General features: G+C 48.5%; 1 protein-coding gene and 1 long non-coding RNA gene across 2 annotated transcripts in view; one reads left to right on the forward strand and one right to left on the reverse strand.

The window, feature by feature from the left end:
* LOC143805373 (uncharacterized) overlaps positions 1-999 on the reverse strand; it is a 191,373-nt gene extending 190,374 nt beyond the window's left edge. Inside the window, exon 1 of the long non-coding RNA XR_013221232.1 lies at positions 969-999. This is a non-coding gene — a long non-coding RNA (uncharacterized LOC143805373). The remainder of the gene's footprint in view (positions 1-968) is intronic.
* A 41-nt stretch (positions 1,000-1,040) lies between these two features.
* NPDC1 (neural proliferation, differentiation and control 1) overlaps positions 1,041-23,111 on the forward strand; it is a 122,866-nt gene continuing 100,795 nt past the window's right edge. Inside the window, exon 1 of the mRNA XM_077284620.1 lies at positions 1,041-1,243. Coding sequence (XP_077140735.1) covers positions 1,156-1,243 — 88 coding nt within the window. The 5' untranslated portion in view covers positions 1,041-1,155. The remainder of the gene's footprint in view (positions 1,244-23,111) is intronic.

A 23,111-nucleotide genomic window follows, 5' to 3' on the forward strand; every position in this document is an offset into this window, starting at 1 on the left:
TACTCTCATGGTGCAGTGGGCCCCAAGTAAAGATGGCGACTACACAGGTGTGGTAATACCAAATGAGACAGCCAGCCTACAATCAGGGATTGGCCGCTGGGCACACCAGTGCAAATAAATAATCTGCAGCAATGTTCACACAGAGCATGCACAGCAACTGAATCCTAGCCTATTAGTAACGCCATGTGGCGGGCTGACCAGTGCTAACTGTAATGCGTCCTGTGTCAACAGAGGCCACAACCTCTATTGTGGAGCATCATGTGTGGCCATTACACACTATGCAGCATCATGTGTGGCCATTATACAGTATTGAGCATCGTGTGGCCATTATACAGTATGGAGCATCATGCGTGGCCATTATACAGTATGGAGCATCATGTGTGGCCATTATACAGTATGGAGCATCATGTGTGGCCATTATACAGTATGGAGCATCATGTGTGGCCATTATACAGTATGGAGCACTGTGTGTGGCCATTTTACAGTATGGAGCACTGTGTGTGGCCATTTTACAGTATGGAGCATCATGTGGGGTCATTATACCGTATGGAGCACTGTGTGGCCATATTTTTTTTTGTTTATAATTATTGTATATAAAACAGTGTGATCAGCAGTGCTAAATGGGTGTGGTTGGGACATGGATATGGGTGTGACTAGTTATGAATGGGTGTGGTCAGAGGCGTGGCCTAAAATTTGCCGCGTTGCGCGCCACAAACTTTGTCCCTCTTTCCCATCTTCAAAAGTTGGGAGGTATGCCTATCACACCTGTGGAATAAACCTTCTCGCTTTCATCGCTTTGTCAGCATCAACACTTTTGCTACCTTTATCTATAACATTTAACTTTTCGACGTTTTTTTAGCTAATGTTTTGGTCCCTTGTGCTAAAGAATGAGATCTAATTATAATAACTCCTCCATAAATGTACATGCAGCAATGGCGCAGAATAACCTTATTCTCCACAGAATTTACCTCACCGGCTATGACCGCAAGCAAGTGTCCGCTCCTGAGGTAAATGCGCGCCGCCGGAGGGAGCACAGTGCGCATGCGCACAAGGCAGCCCCCTCCCGTCCTATGCGCGTTCACGCTCCTTCTGTCTGTCAGTGATTGCTGCTCCGCCGCGGACACGATGCAGCCGCTCCCCGGATTAGCCTGAGACATGGGGGGATATAATGGCTCGGGGATCCCTCTGGGGACCGCCGTGTGCTGCTGTCTGCTGCTCCTGGCGATGTGTACGGGAAGCCCAGGTATGAGACATGACGGTGCGGGGATAGGGGCAACATGGATGAGGCAGGTGTCACCTCTAATGGACTCCTGAGGTAGCAGGTTTATTTACTGTGCCGTGCACGAGACTAGATGAGGTACCTCATAATGTTCATATATAGTGTGCATCTGTATACGTGTGTATGTATCCATATGTGCAGTGTATACTGCACAGTATAAATGTGTACAGTATGTGTATATGTGTATTTATCCATATGTACAGTGTGTAATGCACAGTATAAATGTGTACAGTATGTGTATATGTGTATGTATCCATATGTACAGTGTATAATGCACAGTATAAATGTGTACAGTATGTGTATATGTGTATGTATCCATATGTACAGTGTATAATGCACAGTATAAATGTGTACAGTATGTGTATATGTGTATTTATCCATATGTACAGTGTGTAATGCACAGTATAAATGTGTACAGTGTGTATATATTAATAGTGCATCCATATGTACAGTACAGTGCATGTAATGGACGATATAAATGTGTGTGTGTGTGTATATATATATAATATATATATATATATATATTCTTAGTATACTTGTGTCTCCATCTGTTTTTGCACTGTGGACTTTGGTTGCTGTGTCGCGTTTTAACATCATCGCGTGTATTGTTATTCTGGGTGCGTGTGATGTAATTCTCGCAAAAAAATCTGGATTTTGGTCACATGACTTTGATAATAAAGTTGCAGACAACCATGAGTTGTGACACTTACAAAATGGTCACATGATCCTATGTCTTAGGCAGTCGCACCTGTATCATCAGATGACCCATCAGATTGGCACCCCCTAGGACAGATATATAAGATGTCTTCCTCCTAAACACCCCCATCAGATTGGTACCCCCAGGGCAGGTATATAAGATATCTCCCTCCTAAAGACCCCCATCAGATTAATGCCCCTGTAGTGCAGGTATATAAGATATCTTCCTCCTCCCCCTAGACCCCCATCAGATTGGCACCCCCTAGGGCAGGTATATAAGATATTTTCTTCCTATAGACTCCCATCAGATTAATGCCCCTGTAGTGCAGGTATATAAGATGTCTTCCTCTTACCCTAGACCCCCATCAGATTGGCACCCCCAGGACAGATATATAAGATATCTTCGTCCTATAGACCCCCATTAGATTAATGCCCCCGTAGTGCAGGTATATAAGATATCTTCCTCCTCCCCTAGACCCCCATCAGATTGGCACCCCCTAGGGTAGGTATATAAGATATTTTCTTCCTATAGACTCCCATCAGATTAATGCCCCTGTAGTGCAGGTATATAAGATATCTTCCTCTTACCCTAGACCCCCATCAGATTGGCACCCCCTAGGGCAGGAATATAAGATATCTTCCTCCTATAGACCCCCATCAGATTAATGCCTCACCTGGGGCAGGCACATAAGTCCTCTTCCTATGTACGCTCAGCCCATGATATGAGTTCGGTTGCATAGTGACATAATCATATTAGCCGTTAAAATAGACATCGATGTAACTGCGACCCAACTGGCGCAAAAAGAACGAATCTGCTGGGTATTTAGTCACATGACTTTACTGCCATTGACTGACTGGAAATTACAACATATGACCATGACTTGTGATGCCTAAGATATTCAGACGGCCGTACGCCGCAGACAATCGTATATACGCATACGTTCATCCGCTGACCTATACTGCGTCTGTTAGAAAGTTGAGGCTTCTGAAAGATTACGGTTTGTAGCTGCTATATATAGTGCAAGTGAATGGGAGAGCTGTGAGACAAAAAACAAGCAGATGGATTTTGGCCACTTGCTTGGGTTGTACCTTTTATGGGTTGCTATGTGCCCTCATTCACTTGCACTATGCTGTGATATAGTGGCGGTATACAGCCATTTTTGACTGCATGAACTGTCATGACCAAAGTTGCTGTGTAGGCATGGCGGCCAGCGAGAGTCTGCATCCCTCCTGGCACATCGGACATTCTAGTATTTCCTGCAATGATGTAATAATAGTTCAATACCTAGAGATAATGATCTGGGGATTATAACCTCTGTTATGTTACCATCAGTATAAGGCTGCAGTCACACTATATCAGTATTTGGTCAGTATTTTACATCAGTATTTGTAATCCAAAACCAGGAGTGGATGATCAATGCAGAAATGGTGCATATGTTTCTATTATACTTTTCCTCTATTTCTCTATTTGTTCCACTCCTGGTTTTGGCTTACAAATACTGATGTAAAATACTGACCAAATACTGCTAGTGTGACGGCAGCCTAATACTGTATATGTTTCTTTTGTGCCATATGCATTGGCTTTGGGCATTTAGGGCATGCAATGATATTAGAGGATAATTTCTCCCACTAGAAGCGGAGTGCGGTGAATGATAGCTCACATGGAAATGGCCTGCATCCATCCAGTCTGTCAGAAAAGTTTCCTAATCCACATTTCCTCCTGTCGGTGGTCATACAGGGAGTGGGCAACACAATAAAAGTTCCAATGTTATTGTGTAGAGAAGCCTATGGGAAAACTCCTGAAAAATACTATTAATGCCAATAAAAAAAAGCCAAAGTGAGTAAAAACACCATGAAAAAGTGCCTTATAGATTTACCTATTGATTTCTAGCCAACGTGGTCTCAGCATTTAAAAAGAATTTGTTGTTAGGTTTTTACCACCTAATGTGAGCGCAGCATGAAGTAGGGGTAGAGACCCCCATTCCTTTAATGTGTCATTTACTGGACGGCTTGCTGTAGTTTTTAATAAAACGGCTGTTTTTTCAACCGGAGATTGATTAGAGGACTAGTAAACCTGCTGCCATGTAGTCCTCCAATTTCATGAGCTCTGTATGATCCTGGTACAATCACTGGCAAGTTTCTGTGTACACTGCACATAGGCAGAAAGCTGCCAGTCAGTGGTGGGGGCAGGGTTACACAGAGCTCAGGTCTGTAGCCTAGGATCAAAACTGCAGCAAGAAGCTCTGAATGTCACATATTAAGGCTATATGTACATGTTGTGCATTTGACTGGAATTTTCTTTGCAGATTCTGCATTTCTTGGCAGAAAACGCAGGTCAGAATCTGCTTTTTTTTTTTTTTTTTTTTTTTCGGATTTCATACTTTTTTTTTTTTTTTTTTTTTTTTTACCCCTGCGGATTTCTATTATGGAATGGGTGCAAAACGCAGCAGATCCGCAAAAATAATTGACATGGTCCTTTTTTTGAATCTGCTGCGTTTTCAGTGCGGAATTTTCTGCACTATTAGCACAGCATTTTTTTTTTTTGCCATTGATTTCTATTGTACTGTAAATCACTTGCGGATCTGCAGCGTGTCTGCCCGGAACAAAAAGGCTGCGGATCCACAGGAAATCTGCAACGTGTTCACATAGCCTTAAGGAATCTGGGTCTCTGCCCCTACATCATGATGCTCTCAGATGGGGCTGCAAAAACTGGTGACAGGTTCCCAGAATTTCCTTAAAAAATGCTGCATATGCAGCCACCTTTGATGTTGTATTTTGATACAGTTTTGCACTAGTGCAGAAGGTCATGATCCCTCATCGTCCTTACTAAAGACAAAAAGAAAAAATTTATAAAAACTTAAATCCTAAACCTCATTAGAATATTTTCTAGCCACCTTAACCCCTTCCCGACCCATGACGCCTATGCGGCGTCATGGAATGATCGCATCCCTGCAGATCGGGTGAAAGGGTTAATTCCTATTTTACCCGATCTGCAGGGAGAGGGGGAGTTGTACTTCAGCCTAGGGGGGGTGGCTTTGCCCCCACGTGGCTACGATCGCTCTGATTGGCTGTTGAAAGTGCAACAGCCAATCAGAGCAATTTGCAATATTTCACCTATGAAAATGGTGAAATATTGCAATCCAGCCATGGCCGATGCTGCAATAGCATCTGCCATGGCTGGAAATCATGTACTGGCCCCCCCACCGCCCCCGATCTCCTCCCCAGTCGTCCGTTATGTGGCCCGGTCCTCTCCGTCCTCCTGTTCGCTCCCCCGTCCTCCTGCCCGCTCCCCCGTGCTCCTGTCCGCTCCCCCGTCCTCCGATCCCCCCCCCCTGTGCTCCGATCCACCCCCCCACCACCCCCTCATACTTACCGATCCTCCCGAAGTCGGTCCGTCTTCTCCCTGGGCGCCGCCATCTTCCAAGATGGCGGGCGCATGCTCAGTACGCCCGCCGAATCTGCAGGCTGGCAGATTCGTTACAGGTACATTTTGATCGCTGTGGTAGGTTCTACCACAGCGATCAAAATAAAAAAATAATAAATAAACCCCCCCTTTATCACCCCCATAGGTAGGGACAATAATAAAATAAAAAAATATTTTTTTTTCTTTTTCCACTAGGGTTAGGGTTAGAACTAGGAGTAGGGGTAGGGTTAGGGTTACGGGTAGGGTTAGGGTTAGGGGTAGGGCTATGGCATGTGCACACAGAGCGGATCAGCCGCGGATCCGCAGCGGATCGGCCGCGGATCTGCAGCGGATTGGCCGCGGATCCGCAGCGGATTGGCCGCGGATCCGCAGCGGATCCGCAGCGGATCGGCAGCGGATCGGCCGCGGATCCGCAGCGGATCCGCAGCGGATTGGCCGCGGATCTGCAGCGGATCCGCAGCGGATTGGCCGCGGATCTGCAGCGGATCGGCAGCGGATCGGCCGCGGATCCGCAGCGGATCCGCAGCGGATTGGCCGCGGATCTGCAGCGGATTGGCAGCGGATTAGCCGCGGATCCGCAGCGGATCCGCAGCGGATCTGCAGCGGATTGGCCGCGGATCCACAGCGGATTGGCAGCGGATTGGCCGCGGATCCGCAGCGGATTGGCCGCTGCGAATTCGAAGCAGTTTTCCATCAGGTTTACAGTACCATGTACACCTAAGGAAAACCAAATCTGCTGTGCCCATGGTGCGGAAAATTCCGTGCAGAAACGCTGCATTGTATTTTCCGCAGCATGTCAATTCTTTGTGCAGATTCCGCAACGTTTTGCACCTGTTCCTCAATAGGAATCCGCAGGTGAAATCCGCACAAAAAAACACTGGAAATCTGCTGTAAATCCGCAGGCAAAACGCAGTGCCTTGTACCTGCAGATTTTTCAAAAATCGTGCGGAAAAATCTCACACGAATCCGCAACGTGGGCACATACCCTTAGGGTTAGGGTTGGAATTAGGGCTAGGGTTGGAAATAGGGTTAAGAATAGGCTTGTGGTTAGGGTTACGGATAGGGTTAGGGGTGTGTTGGGGTTACAGTTGTGGTTAGGGTTGGGATTAGGGTTACGGTTGGGATTAGGGTTAGGATTAGGGTTGGAATTAGGGTTACGGTTGTGTTGCGGTTAGGGTTGTGGTTAGGGGTGTGTTGGGGTTAGGGTTGTGATTAGGGTTATGGCTACAGTTGGGATTAGGATTAGGGGTGTGTTGGGGTTAGTGTTGAAGTTAGAATTGAGGGGTTTCCACTGTTTAGGCACATCAGGGGTCTCCAAACGCAACATGGCGCCACCATTGATTCCAGCCAATCTTGCGTTCAAAAAGTCAAATGGTGCTCCCGCCCTTCCAAGCCCCGACGTGCGCCCAAACAGTGGTTTACCCCCACATTTGGGGTACCAGCGTACTCAGGACAAACTGGGCAACAACTGTTGGGGTCCAATTTCTCTTGTTACCCTTGCAAAAATAAAAAATTACTTGCTAAAACATAATTTTTGAGGAAAGAACAATTATTTTTTATTTTCACGGCTCTGCGTTATAAACTTCTGTGAAGCACTTGGGGGTTGAAAGTGCTCACCACACATCTAGATAAGTTCCTTCGGGGGTCTAGTTTCCAAAATGGGGTCACTTGTGGGGTGTTTCTACTGTTTAGGCACATCAGGGGCTCTGCAAATGCAATGTGACGCCCGCAGACCATTCCATCAAAGTCTGCATTTCAAATGTCACTACTTCCCTTCCGAGCCCTGACGTGTGCCCAAACAGTGGTTTACCCCCACATATGGGGTATCAGCGTACTCACAACAAACTGGGCAACAAATATTGGGGTCCAAATTCTCCTGTTACCCTTGTGAAAATAAAAAATTGCTTGCTAAAACATCTTTTTTGAGGAAAGAAAAATGATTTTTTATTTTCACGGCTCTGCGTTGTAAACTTCTGTGAAGCACTTGGGGGTTGAACGTGCTCACCACACATCTAGATAAGTTCCTTGGGGGGTCTAGTTTCCAAAATGGGGTAACTTGTGGGGGGTTTCTACTGTTTAGGCATATCAGGGGCTCTGCAAACGTAACATGATGCCCGCAGACCATTCCATCAAAGTCTGCATTCCAAAACGTCACTACTTCCCTTCCGAGCCCCGGCATGTACCCAAACAGTGGTTTACCCCCACATATGGGGTATCAGCGTACTCAGGAGAAACTGGACAACAACTTTTGGGGTCCAATTTCTCCTGTTACTCTTGCAAAAATAAAAAATTCTGGGCTAAAAAAATATTTTTGAGGAAAGGAAACACATTTTTTATTTTCACGGCTCTGCGTTATAAACTTCTGTGAAGCACTTGGGGGTTCAAAGTGCTCACTACACATCTAGATAAGTTCCCTTGGGGGTCTAGTTTCCAAAATGGAGTCAATTGTGGGGAGTTCCTACTGTTTAGGCACATCAGGGGCTCTGCAAACGCAACCTGACGCCCGCAGAGCATTCCATCAAAGTCTGCATTTCAAAACGTCACTACTTCCCTTCCGAACCCCGACGTGTGCCAAAACAGTGGTTTACCCCCACATATGGGGTATCATCGTACTCAGGAGAAACTGGAAAACAACTTTTGGGGTCCAATTTCTCCTATTACCCTTGGGAAAATAAAAAATTGTGGGCTAAAAAATCATTTTTGAGAAAAGAAAAATTATTTTTTATTTTCATGGCTCTGCGTTATAAACTTCTGTGAAGCACTTGGGGGTTCAAAGTGCTCACCACACATCTAGATTAGTTCCTTGGGAGGTCTAGTTTCCAAAATGGGGTCACTTGTGCGGGAGCTCCAATGTTTAGGCACACAGGGGCTCTCCAAACGCGACATGGTGTCCGCTAATGATTGGAGCTAATTTTCCATTCAAAAAGCCAAATGGCGTGCCTTCCCTTCCGAGCCCTGCCGTGCGCCCAAACAGTGGTTTACCCCCACATATGGGGTATCATCGTACTCAGGACAAACTGGACAACAAAATTTGGGGTCCAATTTCTCCTATTACCCTTGGGAAAATAAAAAATTCTGGGCTAAAAATCATTTTTGAGGAAAGAAAAATTATTTTTTTATTTTCACGGCTCTGCGTTATAAACTTCTGTGAAGCACCTGGGGGTTATAAGTGCTCACTATGCATCTAGATAAGTTCCTTGGGGGGTCTAGTTTCCAAAATGGGGTCACTTGTAGGGGAGCTCCAATGTTTAGGCACACAGGGGCTCTCCAAACGCGACATGGTGTCCGCTAACGATTGGAGCTAATTTTCCATTCAAAAAGTCAAATGGCACGCCTCCCCTTCCGAGCCTTGCCGTGCACCCAAACAGTGGTTTACCCCCACATATGAGGTATCGGCATACTCAGGAAAAATTGCCCAACAAATTTTAGGATCCATTTTATCCTGTTGCCCATGTGAAAATGAAAGAATTGAGGCTAAAAGAAATTTTGTGTGAAAAAAAAGTACTTTTTCATTTTTGCGGATCAATTTGTGAAGCACCTGGGGGTTTAAAGTGCTCACTATGCCTCTAGATGAGTTCCTTGGGGGGTCTAGTTTCCAAAATGGGGTTACTTGTGGAGGAGCTCCAATGTTTAGGCACACAGGAGCTTTCCAAACGCGACATGGTGTCCGCTAACGATGGAGATAATTTTTCATTCAAAAAGTCAAATGGCGCTCCTTCCCTTCCGAGCCTTACCATGTGCCCAAACAGTGGTTTACCCCCACATGTGAGGTATTGGTGTACTCAGGAGAAATTGCCCAACAAAATTTAGGATCCATTTTATCCTGTTGCCCATGTGAAAATGAAAAAATTGAGGCTAAAATAATTTTTTTGTGAAAAAAAAGTACTTTTTCATTTTTACGGATCAATTTGTGAAGCACCTGGGGGTTTAAAGTGCTAACTATGCTTCTAGATAAGTTCCTTGGGGGGTCTAGTTTCCAAAATGGGGTCACTTGTGGGGGAGCTCCAATGTTTAGGCACACGGGGGCTCTCCAAACGCGACATGGTGTCCGCTAAAGATTGGAGCCAATTTTTCATTGAAAAAGTCAAATGGCGCTCCTTCCCTTCCGAGCCCTGCCGTGCGCCCAAACAGTGGTTTACCCCCACATATGAGGTATCAGCGTACTCAGGACAAATTGGACAACAACGTCCGTGGTCCAGTTTCTCCTTTTACCCTTGGGAAAATAAAAAAAATTTCGCTAAAATATCATTTTTGTGACTAAAAAGTTAAATGTTCATTTTTTACTTCCATGTTGCTTCTGCTGCTGTGAAACACCTGAAGGGTTAATAAACTTCTTGAATGTGGTTTTGAGCACCTTGAGGGGTGCAGTTTTTAGAATGGTGTCACTTTTGGGTATTTTCAGCCATATAGACCTCTCAAACTGACTTCAAATGTGAGGTGGTCCCTAAAAAAAATGGTTTTGTAAATTTTGTTGTAAAAATGGGAAATCACTGGTCAAATTTTAACCCTTATAACTTCCTAGCAAAAAAAAAAATTTGTTTCCAAAATTGTGCTGATGTAAAGTAGACATGTGGGAAATGTTATTTATTAACTATTTTGTGTCACATAACTCTCTGGTTTAACAGAATAAAAATTCAAAATGTGAAAATTGCGAAATTTTCAAAATTTTTGCCAAATTTCCGTTTTTTTCACAAATAAACTCAGAAATTATCGACCTAAATTTACCACTAACATGAAGCCCAATATGTCACGAAAAAACAATCTCAGAATCGCTAGGATCCGTTGAAGCGTTCCTGAGTTATTACCTCATAAAGGGACACTGGTCAGAATTGCAAAAAACGGCAAGGTCATGAAGGGGTTAAATAAGCGTCTGTGGCGGATGAACTATATATGGTGGCAATTGGTGTAGGTCGCTTATGTCACCCCATGGTTCACTTACTCTACATTAAGATTTGTGTTCCAAAATGTTGAGGCATTTCAATCCACGCCCCTTGTATAAGCCACACATGCTTTCTAGTGAGGTTCATTAAGTGTGCAGATCACAGAACCTGGTGCAGAGCATGTGCACTATGTTTGGGGCAAATGAATCCAGAACTTTGGTGACTTTAGCTTAGTAAATCTCCCCCATAGTGCGGCCTCTAGTGATGCCCTTACGTTGTGCGGCCTCTAGTGATGCCCTTACGTTGTGCGGCCTCTAGTGATGCCCTTACGTTGTGCGGCCTCTAGTGATGCCCTTACGTTGTGCGGCCTCTAGTGATGCCCTTACATTGATAAGGAACTGGATGGTTCATCTTAGGGCTCATTTCCACATGCGAGGCACACGTCCGTATCTCGCATGTGGAAACCAAGCTCTGGCGCCGGCACTTTGGAGCGGAGCTGTGCAGCTCCATGTGTTCCTATGCGGCCACATCCTCCGCTCTGGAGTGCCGGCTCCACAGCTTGGTTTCCACATGCGAGATACGGACGTGTGCCTCGCATGTGGAAATGAGCCCTTACTGGAAGAGTCTTCATTGCGTTGGAGCCAATATACAACCATGTGAGTTGTTTCCAAGTGTCCTAAATGTTGGTAATGGAGGTGGACATTAATCTGGACCTACTCAATTAGCCAGAATGAAGGGGCTTTATTAAGATATTCCATGGATTTCCATATAATGATCAGTCAGCCATCAATATTGGCTAACTACTGGCCCCCTCTTGTGATCCAATAGGGGTGTATGTCATATTTTCTTTGCTTGTTAGAGAAGGCAGAAGTTGGCTTAAAACATGAAACGTTTCTTTTGGTGTGAGTCAGCGAGGAAGGCGCAGAACCTGTTCTCAGTGTGTTATTATAAAGCATGTGCCCCATCTGTTTATTTAGCTTGTGCAGATATGTTACTGAGTTGTCCTTGTCCCAGCTCATTTTCTGTGTCGGGAAAAGTTTTTTTTGTGTTTTCCTGCTACCACCCACTGTGGTCCCTGCAGCTTTCCTTGTGTCTTTGTTCTACATGTAGCCGATTATTATAAGGGACATATACTTTTTAATGGAATTATGCATTTTAGTTTACTACTTTTGTCCCACTATGGCATATGGCACTAAACGGGGTAGTCTTACCACCCACTAAACTGACTTGCTATGGGGAATCCAAATTTTGGTCCTGTAATAAGGACAGGCCATTGATTTCAGGTGGGGCGATGGGGGTCATTGTAGTGTTGCATGGAAGTGAATCAAGTCCCATTATTATCATGTGCTGCAATTAAGAGGGGTCATCTTTCTTCTTGGGATCCTCTGAAACATTTGTTTTTGTGCTGTACTAGTGGATGCATGTAATTGAAAACATGCAGAATCAATAGGGCTTCCATGCAAAAAAGGAAGTGAGAGGCATGTGGTGCAAAGGAGTAGGACTTCCCTCTTTTTAGCATCAGAGAGAGCCTAATGCAGGGCATAAAAATGGTGAAAAAAAAACATATGACTGACTGAGTGGTGCGCTGATAATGGTCTAATGTTCAGTCAGTAAGTGGTATGATTCCAAGTTGTTGCTTCAGTAGGCATTATTACTATTAGGACATGCTATAGAGATTCGCCCGGTGTCGATTCTCCTTCTCCCAGGATATCCAGGTCAATTGGGACATCCTATAGAGGTGTACAAAACCCAAGATAAAAACAAAAAGCAAATACCCTACCGTAACTAAACGTCAATAGTGCATGAAAATAATATAGGGTGCTTAGTGTCCTTATCCACACACGTGTCACTTGACAAATGGTAAGGTTTTCATGTTAGAGGTTAGAACCATCCAAAATAGGGTCACTGTGACCTAGGATGGCTTTTTCATTTTTTTTTTTTTTTTTTTTTAATCAATTATTAATGATGCACGGAAATCGTGTTATCCGAGTATGTTGCGCGTAGTCGAATAATGTTTGAGTCCCGGCAGCTGCATGTTCTGCGGTTGTTAGGCCATGTGCACACGTAGGTTCGGGTCCCTGCGGGTTCTCCCCCAGCGGATTTGATAAATCTGCAGAGCAAAACCGCTGCGGTTATCCCTGCAGATTTATCACATTTTGTCTTGCGGTTTCCGCTGCGGGTTTACTCCTATACTATTGATGCTGCATATGCAGCAATATGCAGCATCAATAGTAAAGTTAAAAATAATAAAACATGGTTATATACTCACCCTCTGACATCCCGATCTCCTCGGCGCTGCACGCGGCGGTCTGGTTCCAAAGATGCTGTGCGAGAAGGACCTTCGTGACGTCCCGGTCATGTGACCGCGACGTTACCGCAGGTCCTGCTCGCATAGCAAACCTGAGACCGGACGGCCGCGTGCAGCGCTGAGAGGTGAGTATATCATTATTTTTTATTTTAATTTTTTTTTTTTTTTTTTTTTTACCACGAATATGGTTCCCAGGGCCTGGAGGAGAGTCTCCTCTCCTCCTCCCCGGGTAACAACCGCACATTATCCGCTTACTTCCTGCATCGTGGGCACAGCCACATGCGGGAAGTAAGCCGATCAATGCATTTCTATGTGTGCAGAATCGCTGCGATTCTGCACAAAGAAGTGACATGCTGCGGGTTGTAAACCGCTGTGTTTCTGCGCGGTTTTTCCCGCAGCATGTGCACAGCGGTTTGCGGTTTCCCATTGGTTTACATGTTTACTGTAAACGCAATGGAAACTGCTGCGGACCCGCAGCTGCAGAAACGCTGTGGATCTGCGGTAAAACCCGCAACGTGTGCACATAGCCTAACAGCTGCAGGGACTCAAACATGTTATTCGAGCATGCCTAAGATACTTGGATAATACGTTATCTGAGCACGTTCGTTCATTACTAATTTTTATTAAAAAAAATAAAGCCATTGCATCACATCACGGTGACCCTACTTGTGACAGTCCTAACCTCTAATATTAAAACCTTACCATTTGTCAAGTGACGTGTGTGGATAACGGCACTAAGCACCCTAAATTATTTTCATGCACTATTGCTGTTTATTTGCTGCGGGATATTTGCTTTTTATGTTTTTTATCTCGAGTTTTGTCTGTTTAGTGGCCAGTGTGAACATGTGCTTACATGCTGCATGCACATCAACTTATATTCTAGTTCATCTATTCAGGTGTTGTCATATAGAGATGTGCCTGGTGTCAGCTCTCCTTCTCCCAGGATGTCTGGTGTGCCCGGTGTCTGCACCTCTTATCCCTGGAATATCCATGTCAAATAGGATGTCCTATAGAGGTGTACCTGGTGTCTGCACCTTTTCTCCCAGGATATCCAGGTCTATTAGGACGTTCTATAGAGGTGTGCCCGGTGTCAGCACCTCTTTTCCCAGGATATCCAGGTCTGTTAGGACGTCCTATAGAGGTGTAACGGGTGTCTGCACCTCTTTTCCAGGATATCTAGATCTATTAGGATGTCCTATAGAGGTGTGCCCGGTGTTTGCACCTCTTTTCTCAGGATATCCAGGTCTATTAGGACGTCCTATAGAGGTGTGCCCGGTGTCTGCACCTCTCTTCCCAGGATATCCAGGTCTATTAGGATGTCTTATAGAGGTGTGCCCGGTGTCTGTACCTCTTATCCCTGGATATCCAGGTCTATTAGGATGTCCTATAGAGGTGTGCCCGGTGTCTGTACCTCTTATCCCTGGATATCCATGTCAAATAGGAGGTCCTATAGAGGTGCACCTGGTGTCTGCACCTTTTCTCTCAGGATATCCAGGTCTATTGGGACGTCTTATAGAGGTGTGCCCAGTATCTGCACCTCCTCTCCCAGGATATCCAGGTCTATTAGGATGTCCTATGGTGTGCCCTGTGTCAGCTCCTCCTCTCCCAGGATATCCAGATCTATTAGGACGTCCTATAGAGGTGTGCCCGGCGTCAGCTCCTCCTCTCCCAGGATATCCAGGTCTATTAGGACGTCCTATAGAGGTACCTGGTGTCTGCACCTCTTCTCCCAGGATATCCAGGTCTATTAGGACGTCCTATAGAGGTGTGCCCGGTGTCAGCTCCTCCTCTCCCAGGATATCCAGGTCTTGATGATTACATTTCACTGTTCATATCCTGGTGTCAGCTTAGCATGCTGGTATTGTTATGTTACTCTCTCACAACTCGGGCTGCGGCTGAACGATTAGTCACAGGCTGTCAGGTTTGAGGGATTTTTCTTTTCAACGGCTTTATAAATTGGTGCCAGATTCTCAGTGTCTCCATGTTCTTTCCTGTTTAACATGAGTCTATTGTCTCAGCATAAATTGGCATTTTCCTGTGTTCTTTTGCATGAAGTTATAAATGCTGGCAGCGCCCATGTTATTGGAAGGACGATTTTTCAGTTTCCAAGGAATTGACCTGAAACTCTTCCCGCAAGACACCTCCGGATATAAAACTTTTGCTCTAAATAGAAGTCCTTAAGTCGTTGTTCTCTGAATTTGAGCAAAGCATGGTACTCTATCTATAGGAATGCTGGGTGACTGCTAATAATGGTTGTGAACTAGCTCCCCTAGCCTTCTGAATGACAAATCAGCCTAGTAATGCTGTAATTCCTCCACAACAAGGCTAACTATGGTTGCATCTATCGTTCTTGCTCTAATAAAGCTTAAATTTTAAAAAATAAATAAAGCAATTCTGCAAATCATTCTTTTATTTGGTAACTACAGCTGCTACATAGTTCTATGTTCCCATGGTTACAGACTACAGATAAACCCCGTGTAGTCTGATTCTGCAGTCGTGTGTTTAGGTCAGTGATGGGCAACCTTTTGAGCTTGGTGTGTCAAAATTCGCCAAAAAACCGAGCATAACTTGGGTGGTGTGTCACCTTGATAAAAAAACATAATTTTGCGACATGTATAGTTTAAATAACAAATATGTATAATTAGAATTAACTTACCTGATTAGTGACTTCTTTGTTCATCTGTCAGTTGGTTTCTTTTGTTGGTCTTGCTATTATTTAACTTGTGTGGGGTGCCGTGAACTAAGATAAGTGAGGGGGAGGGGGAATTCTTCCAGTGATGGCGAACCTGTGGCACTCCAGCTGTTGCAAAACTACAATTCCCATCATGTCTTCACAGCCAAAGCCTTTGCTTTGAATGGCCAGCCATGATGGGAATTGTAGTTTTGCAACAGCTGGACTGCCACAGGTTCGCCATCACTGAATTGCCTCCCTCTCACTTATCTCAGTAATGGCCAATGACACCCCACAGTTCACTGGATGATGGTTGCTGTAGTAGTCACAGGGCCTCCAGACAGCAATCACAGGGCCTCCAGACAGCTATCACAGGGCCTCCAGACAGCTATCACAGGGCCTCCAGACAGCTATCACAGGGCCTCCAGACAGCTATCACAGGGCCTCCAGACAGCTATCACAGGGCCTCCAGACAGCTATCACAGGGCCTCCAGACAGCTATCACAGGGCCTCCAGACAGCTATCACAGGGCCTCCAGACAGCTATCACAGGGCCTCCAGACAGCTATCACAGGGCCTCCAGACAGCTATCACAGGGCCTCCAGACAGCTATCACAGGGCCTCCAGACAGCTATCACAGGGCCTCCAGACAGCTATCACAGGGCCTCCAGACAGCTATCACAGGGCCTCCAGACAGCTATCACAGGGCCTCCAGACAGCTATCACAGGGCCTCCAGACAGCTATCACAGGGCCTCCAGACAGCTATCACAGGGCCTCCAGACAGCTATCACAGGGCCTCCAGACAGCTATCACAGGGCCTCCAGACAGCTATCACAGGGCCTCCAGACAGCTATCACAGGGCCTCCAGACAGCTATCACAGGGCCTCCAGACAGCTATCACAGGGCCTCCAGACAGCTATCACAGGGCCTCCAGACAGCTATCACAGGGCCTCCAGACAGCTATCACAGGGCCTCCAGACAGCTATCACAGGGCCTCCAGACAGCTATCACAGGGCCTCCAGACAGCTATCACAGGGCCTCCAGACAGCTATCACAGGGCCTCCAGACAGCTATCACAGGGCCTCCAGACAGCTATCACAGGGCCTCCAGACAGCTATCACAGGGCCTCCAGACAGCTATCACAGGGCCTCCAGACAGCTATCACAGGGCCTCCAGACAGCTATCACAGGGCCTCCAGACAGCTATCACAGGGCCTCCAGACAGCTATCACAGGGCCTCCAGACAGCTATCACAGGGCCTCCAGACAGCTATCACAGGGCCTCCAGACAGCTATCACAGGGCCTCCAGACAGCTATCACAGGGCCTCCAGACAGCTATCACAGGGCCTCCAGACAGCTATCACAGGGCCTCCAGACAGCTATCACAGGGCCTCCAGACAGCTATCACAGGGCCTCCAGACAGCTATCACAGGGCCTCCAGACAGCTATCACAGGGCCTCCAGACAGCTATCACAGGGCCTCCAGACAGCTATCACAGGGCCTCCAGACAGCTATCACAGGGCCTCCAGACAGCTATCACAGGGCCTCCAGACAGCTATCACAGGGCCTCCAGACAGCTATCACAGGGCCTCCAGACAGCTATCACAGGGCCTCCAGACAGCTATCACAGGGCCTCCAGACAGCTATCACAGGGCCTCCAGACAGCTATCACAGGGCCTCCAGACAGCTATCACAGGGCCTCCAGACAGCTATCACAGGGCCTCCAGACAGCTATCACAGGGCCTCCAGACAGCTATCACAGGGCCTCCAGACAGCTATCACAGGGCCTCCAGACAGCTATCACAGGGCCTCCAGACAGCTATCACAGGGCCTCCAGACAGCTATCACAGGGCCTCCAGACAGCTATCACAGGGCCTCCAGACAGCTATCACAGGGCCTCCAGACAGCTATCACAGGGCCTCCAGACAGCTATCACAGGGCCTCCAGACAGCTATCACAGGGCCTCCAGACAGCTATCACAGGGCCTCCAGACAGCTATCACAGGGCCTCCAGACAGCTATCACAGGGCCTCCAGACAGCTATCACAGGGCCTCCAGACAGCTATCACAGGGCCTCCAGACAGCTATCACAGGGCCTCCAGACAGCTATCACAGGGCCTCCAGACAGCTATCACAGGGCCTCCAGACAGCTATCACAGGGCCTCCAGACAGCTATCACAGGGCCTCCAGACAGCTATCACAGGGCCTCCAGACAGCTATCACAGGGCCTCCAGACAGCTATCACAGGGCCTCCAGACAGCTATCACAGGGCCTCCAGACAGCTATCACAGGGCCTCCAGACAGCTATCACAGGGCCTCCAGACAGCTATCACAGGGCCTCCAGACAGCTATCACAGGGCCTCCAGACAGCTATCACAGGGCCTCCAGACAGCTATCACAGGGCCTCCAGACAGCTATCACAGGGCCTCCAGACAGCTATCACAGGGCCTCCAGACAGCTATCACAGGGCCTCCAGACAGCTATCACAGGGCCTCCAGACAGCTATCACAGGGCCTCCAGACAGCTATCACAGGGCCTCCAGACAGCTATCACAGGGCCTCCAGACAGCTATCACAGGGCCTCCAGACAGCTATCACAGGGCCTCCAGACAGCTATCACAGGGCCTCCAGACAGCTATCACAGGGCCTCCAGACAGCTATCACAGGGCCTCCAGACAGCTATCACAGGGCCTCCAGACAGCTATCACAGGGCCTCCAGACAGCTATCACAGGGCCTCCAGACAGCTATCACAGGGCCTCCAGACAGCTATCACAGGGCCTCCAGACAGCTATCACAGGGCCTCCAGACAGCTATCACAGGGCCTCCAGACAGCTATCACAGGGCCTCCAGACAGCTATCACAGGGCCTCCAGACAGCTATCACAGGGCCTCCAGACAGCTATCACAGGGCCTCCAGACAGCTATCACAGGGCCTCCAGACAGCTATCACAGGGCCTCCAGACAGCTATCACAGGGCCTCCAGACAGCTATCACAGGGCCTCCAGACAGCTATCACAGGGCCTCCAGACAGCTATCACAGGGCCTCCAGACAGCTATCACAGGGCCTCCAGACAGCTATCACAGGGCCTCCAGACAGCTATCACAGGGCCTCCAGACAGCTATCACAGGGCCTCCAGACAGCTATCACAGGGCCTCCAGACAGCTATCACAGGGCCTCCAGACAGCTATCACAGGGCCTCCAGACAGCTATCACAGGGCCTCCAGACAGCTATCACAGGGCCTCCAGACAGCTATCACAGGGCCTCCAGACAGCTATCACAGGGCCTCCAGACAGCTATCACAGGGCCTCCAGACAGCTATCACAGGGCCTCCAGACAGCTATCACAGGGCCTCCAGACAGCTATCACAGGGCCTCCAGACAGCTATCACAGGGCCTCCAGACAGCTATCACAGGGCCTCCAGACAGCTATCACAGGGCCTCCAGACAGCTATCACAGGGCCTCCAGACAGCTATCACAGGGCCTCCAGACAGCTATCACAGGGCCTCCAGACAGCTATCACAGGGCCTCCAGACAGCTATCACAGGGCCTCCAGACAGCTATCACAGGGCCTCCAGACAGCTATCACAGGGCCTCCAGACAGCTATCACAGGGCCTCCAGACAGCTATCACAGGGCCTCCAGACAGCTATCACAGGGCCTCCAGACAGCTATCACAGGGCCTCCAGACAGCTATCACAGGGCCTCCAGACAGCTATCACAGGGCCTCCAGACAGCTATCACAGGGCCTCCAGACAGCTATCACAGGGCCTCCAGACAGCTATCACAGGGCCTCCAGACAGCTATCACAGGGCCTCCAGACAGCTATCACAGGGCCTCCAGACAGCTATCACAGGGCCTCCAGACAGCTATCACAGGGCCTCCAGACAGCTATCACAGGGCCTCCAGACAGCTATCACAGGGCCTCCAGACAGCTATCACAGGGCCTCCAGACAGCTATCACAGGGCCTCCAGACAGCTATCACAGGGCCTCCAGACAGCTATCACAGGGCCTCCAGACAGCTATCACAGGGCCTCCAGACAGCTATCACAGGGCCTCCAGACAGCTATCACAGGGCCTCCAGACAGCTATCACAGGGCCTCCAGACAGCTATCACAGGGCCTCCAGACAGCTATCACAGGGCCTCCAGACAGCTATCACAGGGCCTCCAGACAGCTATCACAGGGCCTCCAGACAGCTATCACAGGGCCTCCAGACAGCTATCACAGGGCCTCCAGACAGCTATCACAGGGCCTCCAGACAGCTATCACAGGGCCTCCAGACAGCTATCACAGGGCCTCCAGACAGCTATCACAGGGCCTCCAGACAGCTATCACAGGGCCTCCAGACAGCTATCACAGGGCCTCCAGACAGCTATCACAGGGCCTCCAGACAGCTATCACAGGGCCTCCAGACAGCTATCACAGGGCCTCCAGACAGCTATCACAGGGCCTCCAGACAGCTATCACAGGGCCTCCAGACAGCTATCACAGGGCCTCCAGACAGCTATCACAGGGCCTCCAGACAGCTATCACAGGGCCTCCAGACAGCTATCACAGGGCCTCCAGACAGCTATCACAGGGCCTCCAGACAGCTATCACAGGGCCTCCAGACAGCTATCACAGGGCCTCCAGACAGCTATCACAGGGCCTCCAGACAGCTATCACAGGGCCTCCAGACAGCTATCACAGGGCCTCCAGACAGCTATCACAGGGCCTCCAGACAGCTATCACAGGGCCTCCAGACAGCTATCACAGGGCCTCCAGACAGCTATCACAGGGCCTCCAGACAGCTATCACAGGGCCTCCAGACAGCTATCACAGGGCCTCCAGACAGCTATCACAGGGCCTCCAGACAGCTATCACAGGGCCTCCAGACAGCTATCACAGGGCCTCCAGACAGCTATCACAGGGCCTCCAGACAGCTATCACAGGGCCTCCAGACAGCTATCACAGGGCCTCCAGACAGCTATCACAGGGCCTCCAGACAGCTATCACAGGGCCTCCAGACAGCTATCACAGGGCCTCCAGACAGCTATCACAGGGCCTCCAGACAGCTATCACAGGGCCTCCAGACAGCTATCACAGGGCCTCCAGACAGCTATCACAGGGCCTCCAGACAGCTATCACAGGGCCTCCAGACAGCTATCACAGGGCCTCCAGACAGCTATCACAGGGCCTCCAGACAGCTATCACAGGGCCTCCAGACAGCTATCACAGGGCCTCCAGACAGCTATCACAGGGCCTCCAGACAGCTATCACAGGGCCTCCAGACAGCTATCACAGGGCCTCCAGACAGCTATCACAGGGCCTCCAGACAGCTATCACAGGGCCTCCAGACAGCTATCACAGGGCCTCCAGACAGCTATCACAGGGCCTCCAGACAGCTATCACAGGGCCTCCAGACAGCTATCACAGGGCCTCCAGACAGCTATCACAGGGCCTCCAGACAGCTATCACAGGGCCTCCAGACAGCTATCACAGGGCCTCCAGACAGCTATCACAGGGCCTCCAGACAGCTATCACAGGGCCTCCAGACAGCTATCACAGGGCCTCCAGACAGCTATCACAGGGCCTCCAGACAGCTATCACAGGGCCTCCAGACAGCTATCACAGGGCCTCCAGACAGCTATCACAGGGCCTCCAGACAGCTATCACAGGGCCTCCAGACAGCTATCACAGGGCCTCCAGACAGCTATCACAGGGCCTCCAGACAGCTATCACAGGGCCTCCAGACAGCTATCACAGGGCCTCCAGACAGCTATCACAGGGCCTCCAGACAGCTATCACAGGGCCTCCAGACAGCTATCACAGGGCCTCCAGACAGCTATCACAGGGCCTCCAGACAGCTATCACAGGGCCTCCAGACAGCTATCACAGGGCCTCCAGACAGCTATCACAGGGCCTCCAGACAGCTATCTCCTCAGGCCTCAGAAGTGCAGCCTGGGACTTCTGGTTGGCGCAGCAGGGAGCAGCGCAATGTCGCCCAAACAACACAGATCCGACGCAGAGGCCTGGGACTTCCGGGAGCTGCGCCTGGCCTACCGGAAGTCCCAGGCCTAGACGCTCTGCACCGGAGCTCTGTTGTTTGGACCCACAGACCTCCTGCATGGCATCCGATCCGATAAAAAATCGGATCGGATGCCATTGTTGAGCATTCCGATACCGCAAGTATCGGGTATCGGCCGATATTTGCTGTATCGGAATTCCGATACCGAGATCCGATACTTTTGTGGTATCGGGTATCGGTATCGAAACAACATTAATGTGTAAAATAAAGAATTAAAATAAAAAATATTGCTATACTCACCTCTCCGACGCAGCCTGGACCTCACCGAGGGAACCGGCAGCGTTGTTTGCTTAAAATTCGCGCTTTTCCTTCCTTACGTGAAGTCCCGGCTTGTGATTGGTCGCGTGCCGCCCATGTGGCCGCGACGCGACCAATCACAAGCCAGAATGTAATTTTAAAATCCTGAAGGACCTAAAATTACGTCACGGCTTGCTGTGATTGGTCGCGTCGCGGCCACATGGGCGGCGCGCGACCAATCACAAGCCGGGACTTCACGTAAGGAAGGAAAAGCGCGAATTTTAAGCAAACAACGCTGCCGGTTCCCTCGGTGAGGTCCAGGCTGCGTCGGAGAGGTGAGTATAGCAATATTTTTTATTTTAATTCTTTATTTTACACATTAATATGGTTCCCAGGGCCTGAAGGAGAGTTTCCTCTCCTTCAGACCCTGGGAAAGAAGCAATTTCTATGGGGCCGCGGCCGGCGTGTCACTGAAAATGACTACGCGTGTCAGCACTGACACGCGTGTCATAGGTTCGCCATCACTGGTTTAGGTTTTGCTCACATATGCGTTGTGGCCTCTGTTATCAACAGAAGCTGTGAGGCTGTGCTGGATCCATCATTGACTTACAATAGGTCTTGTTGCGGTTTCCCTCATTTTGTCAGAAGGATACTGTCACCCACTTTGTTATTCTTGATTACTGATGTGATATAACTGCCTACATGGAGCTACAGCACAAGTATGAGTATACTATAGTCTGCTCTTTGTAAATATCAAGGAATTGGGAGAGAAAGGAGGGCACAACGCCGGAGCTATAGTATTTGTCTGTAACAAGGGAGACACATAGCTCTGCATGGGAGCTGTGCACATTAGGTCATAGGAAAGTAAAGGGGTTGTCCACTACTAATAAACTTATTTAAAAAAAAAAAAAATGAGCCCAACACGCAGCAAAATTTTTTGGATGTACTGTCCTACCGGACTTCTGTTTCTCCAAATTGCAGCAGTCTCCTAATCCGATCTTCTGTAGCAGACAGAATGGGACTTTGAGTGGTCTCTTCCTCCACCTGATGCCCCCTTCTGGAATAGGAAGCCAGAAGACCAGTGAGTAATTGTGGTGATAGAACCTGTAGATATGTATAGCGTGTTGTGTGTGGTTTTTTTGTTTGTTTGTTTTTTTCTTTTGTGCAGGGAGGGGGGTTTTGAGCTTTGCCATGGGCCCATTTGTAAAGTTCATTAGTGATGGACGTACACTTTTTTAGGGAGCATTCCCATCTAAGAGATTTGTCATATCCCTGAAAGAGGATCCCCTACCACGGCGTCTAGCAGGCTGCTGTCAGTGGAGACTTGGCCTTGTATGTGCGTCTCCATCTGTTTCTGTTAAAGACTTGAAGTTCAAGAAATCGAACAGTCTAACTCCATTTTGCTATCTTTTTAGCCATTTCTCTTTTCACAGTGGCCACAATATAGGAATCCAAGGACCACCTTTGTGAGAAGGGTAAGGCCTGCATATATCAGATACTTATGGTATATTCGGCACCTGTTTTTGGTGTCTGCAGCAAAAAAGACACAAA

Source organism: Ranitomeya variabilis, chromosome 2 (assembly GCF_051348905.1).
Source record: "Ranitomeya variabilis isolate aRanVar5 chromosome 2, aRanVar5.hap1, whole genome shotgun sequence".
Classification (NCBI taxonomy): domain Eukaryota; kingdom Metazoa; phylum Chordata; class Amphibia; order Anura; family Dendrobatidae; genus Ranitomeya; species Ranitomeya variabilis.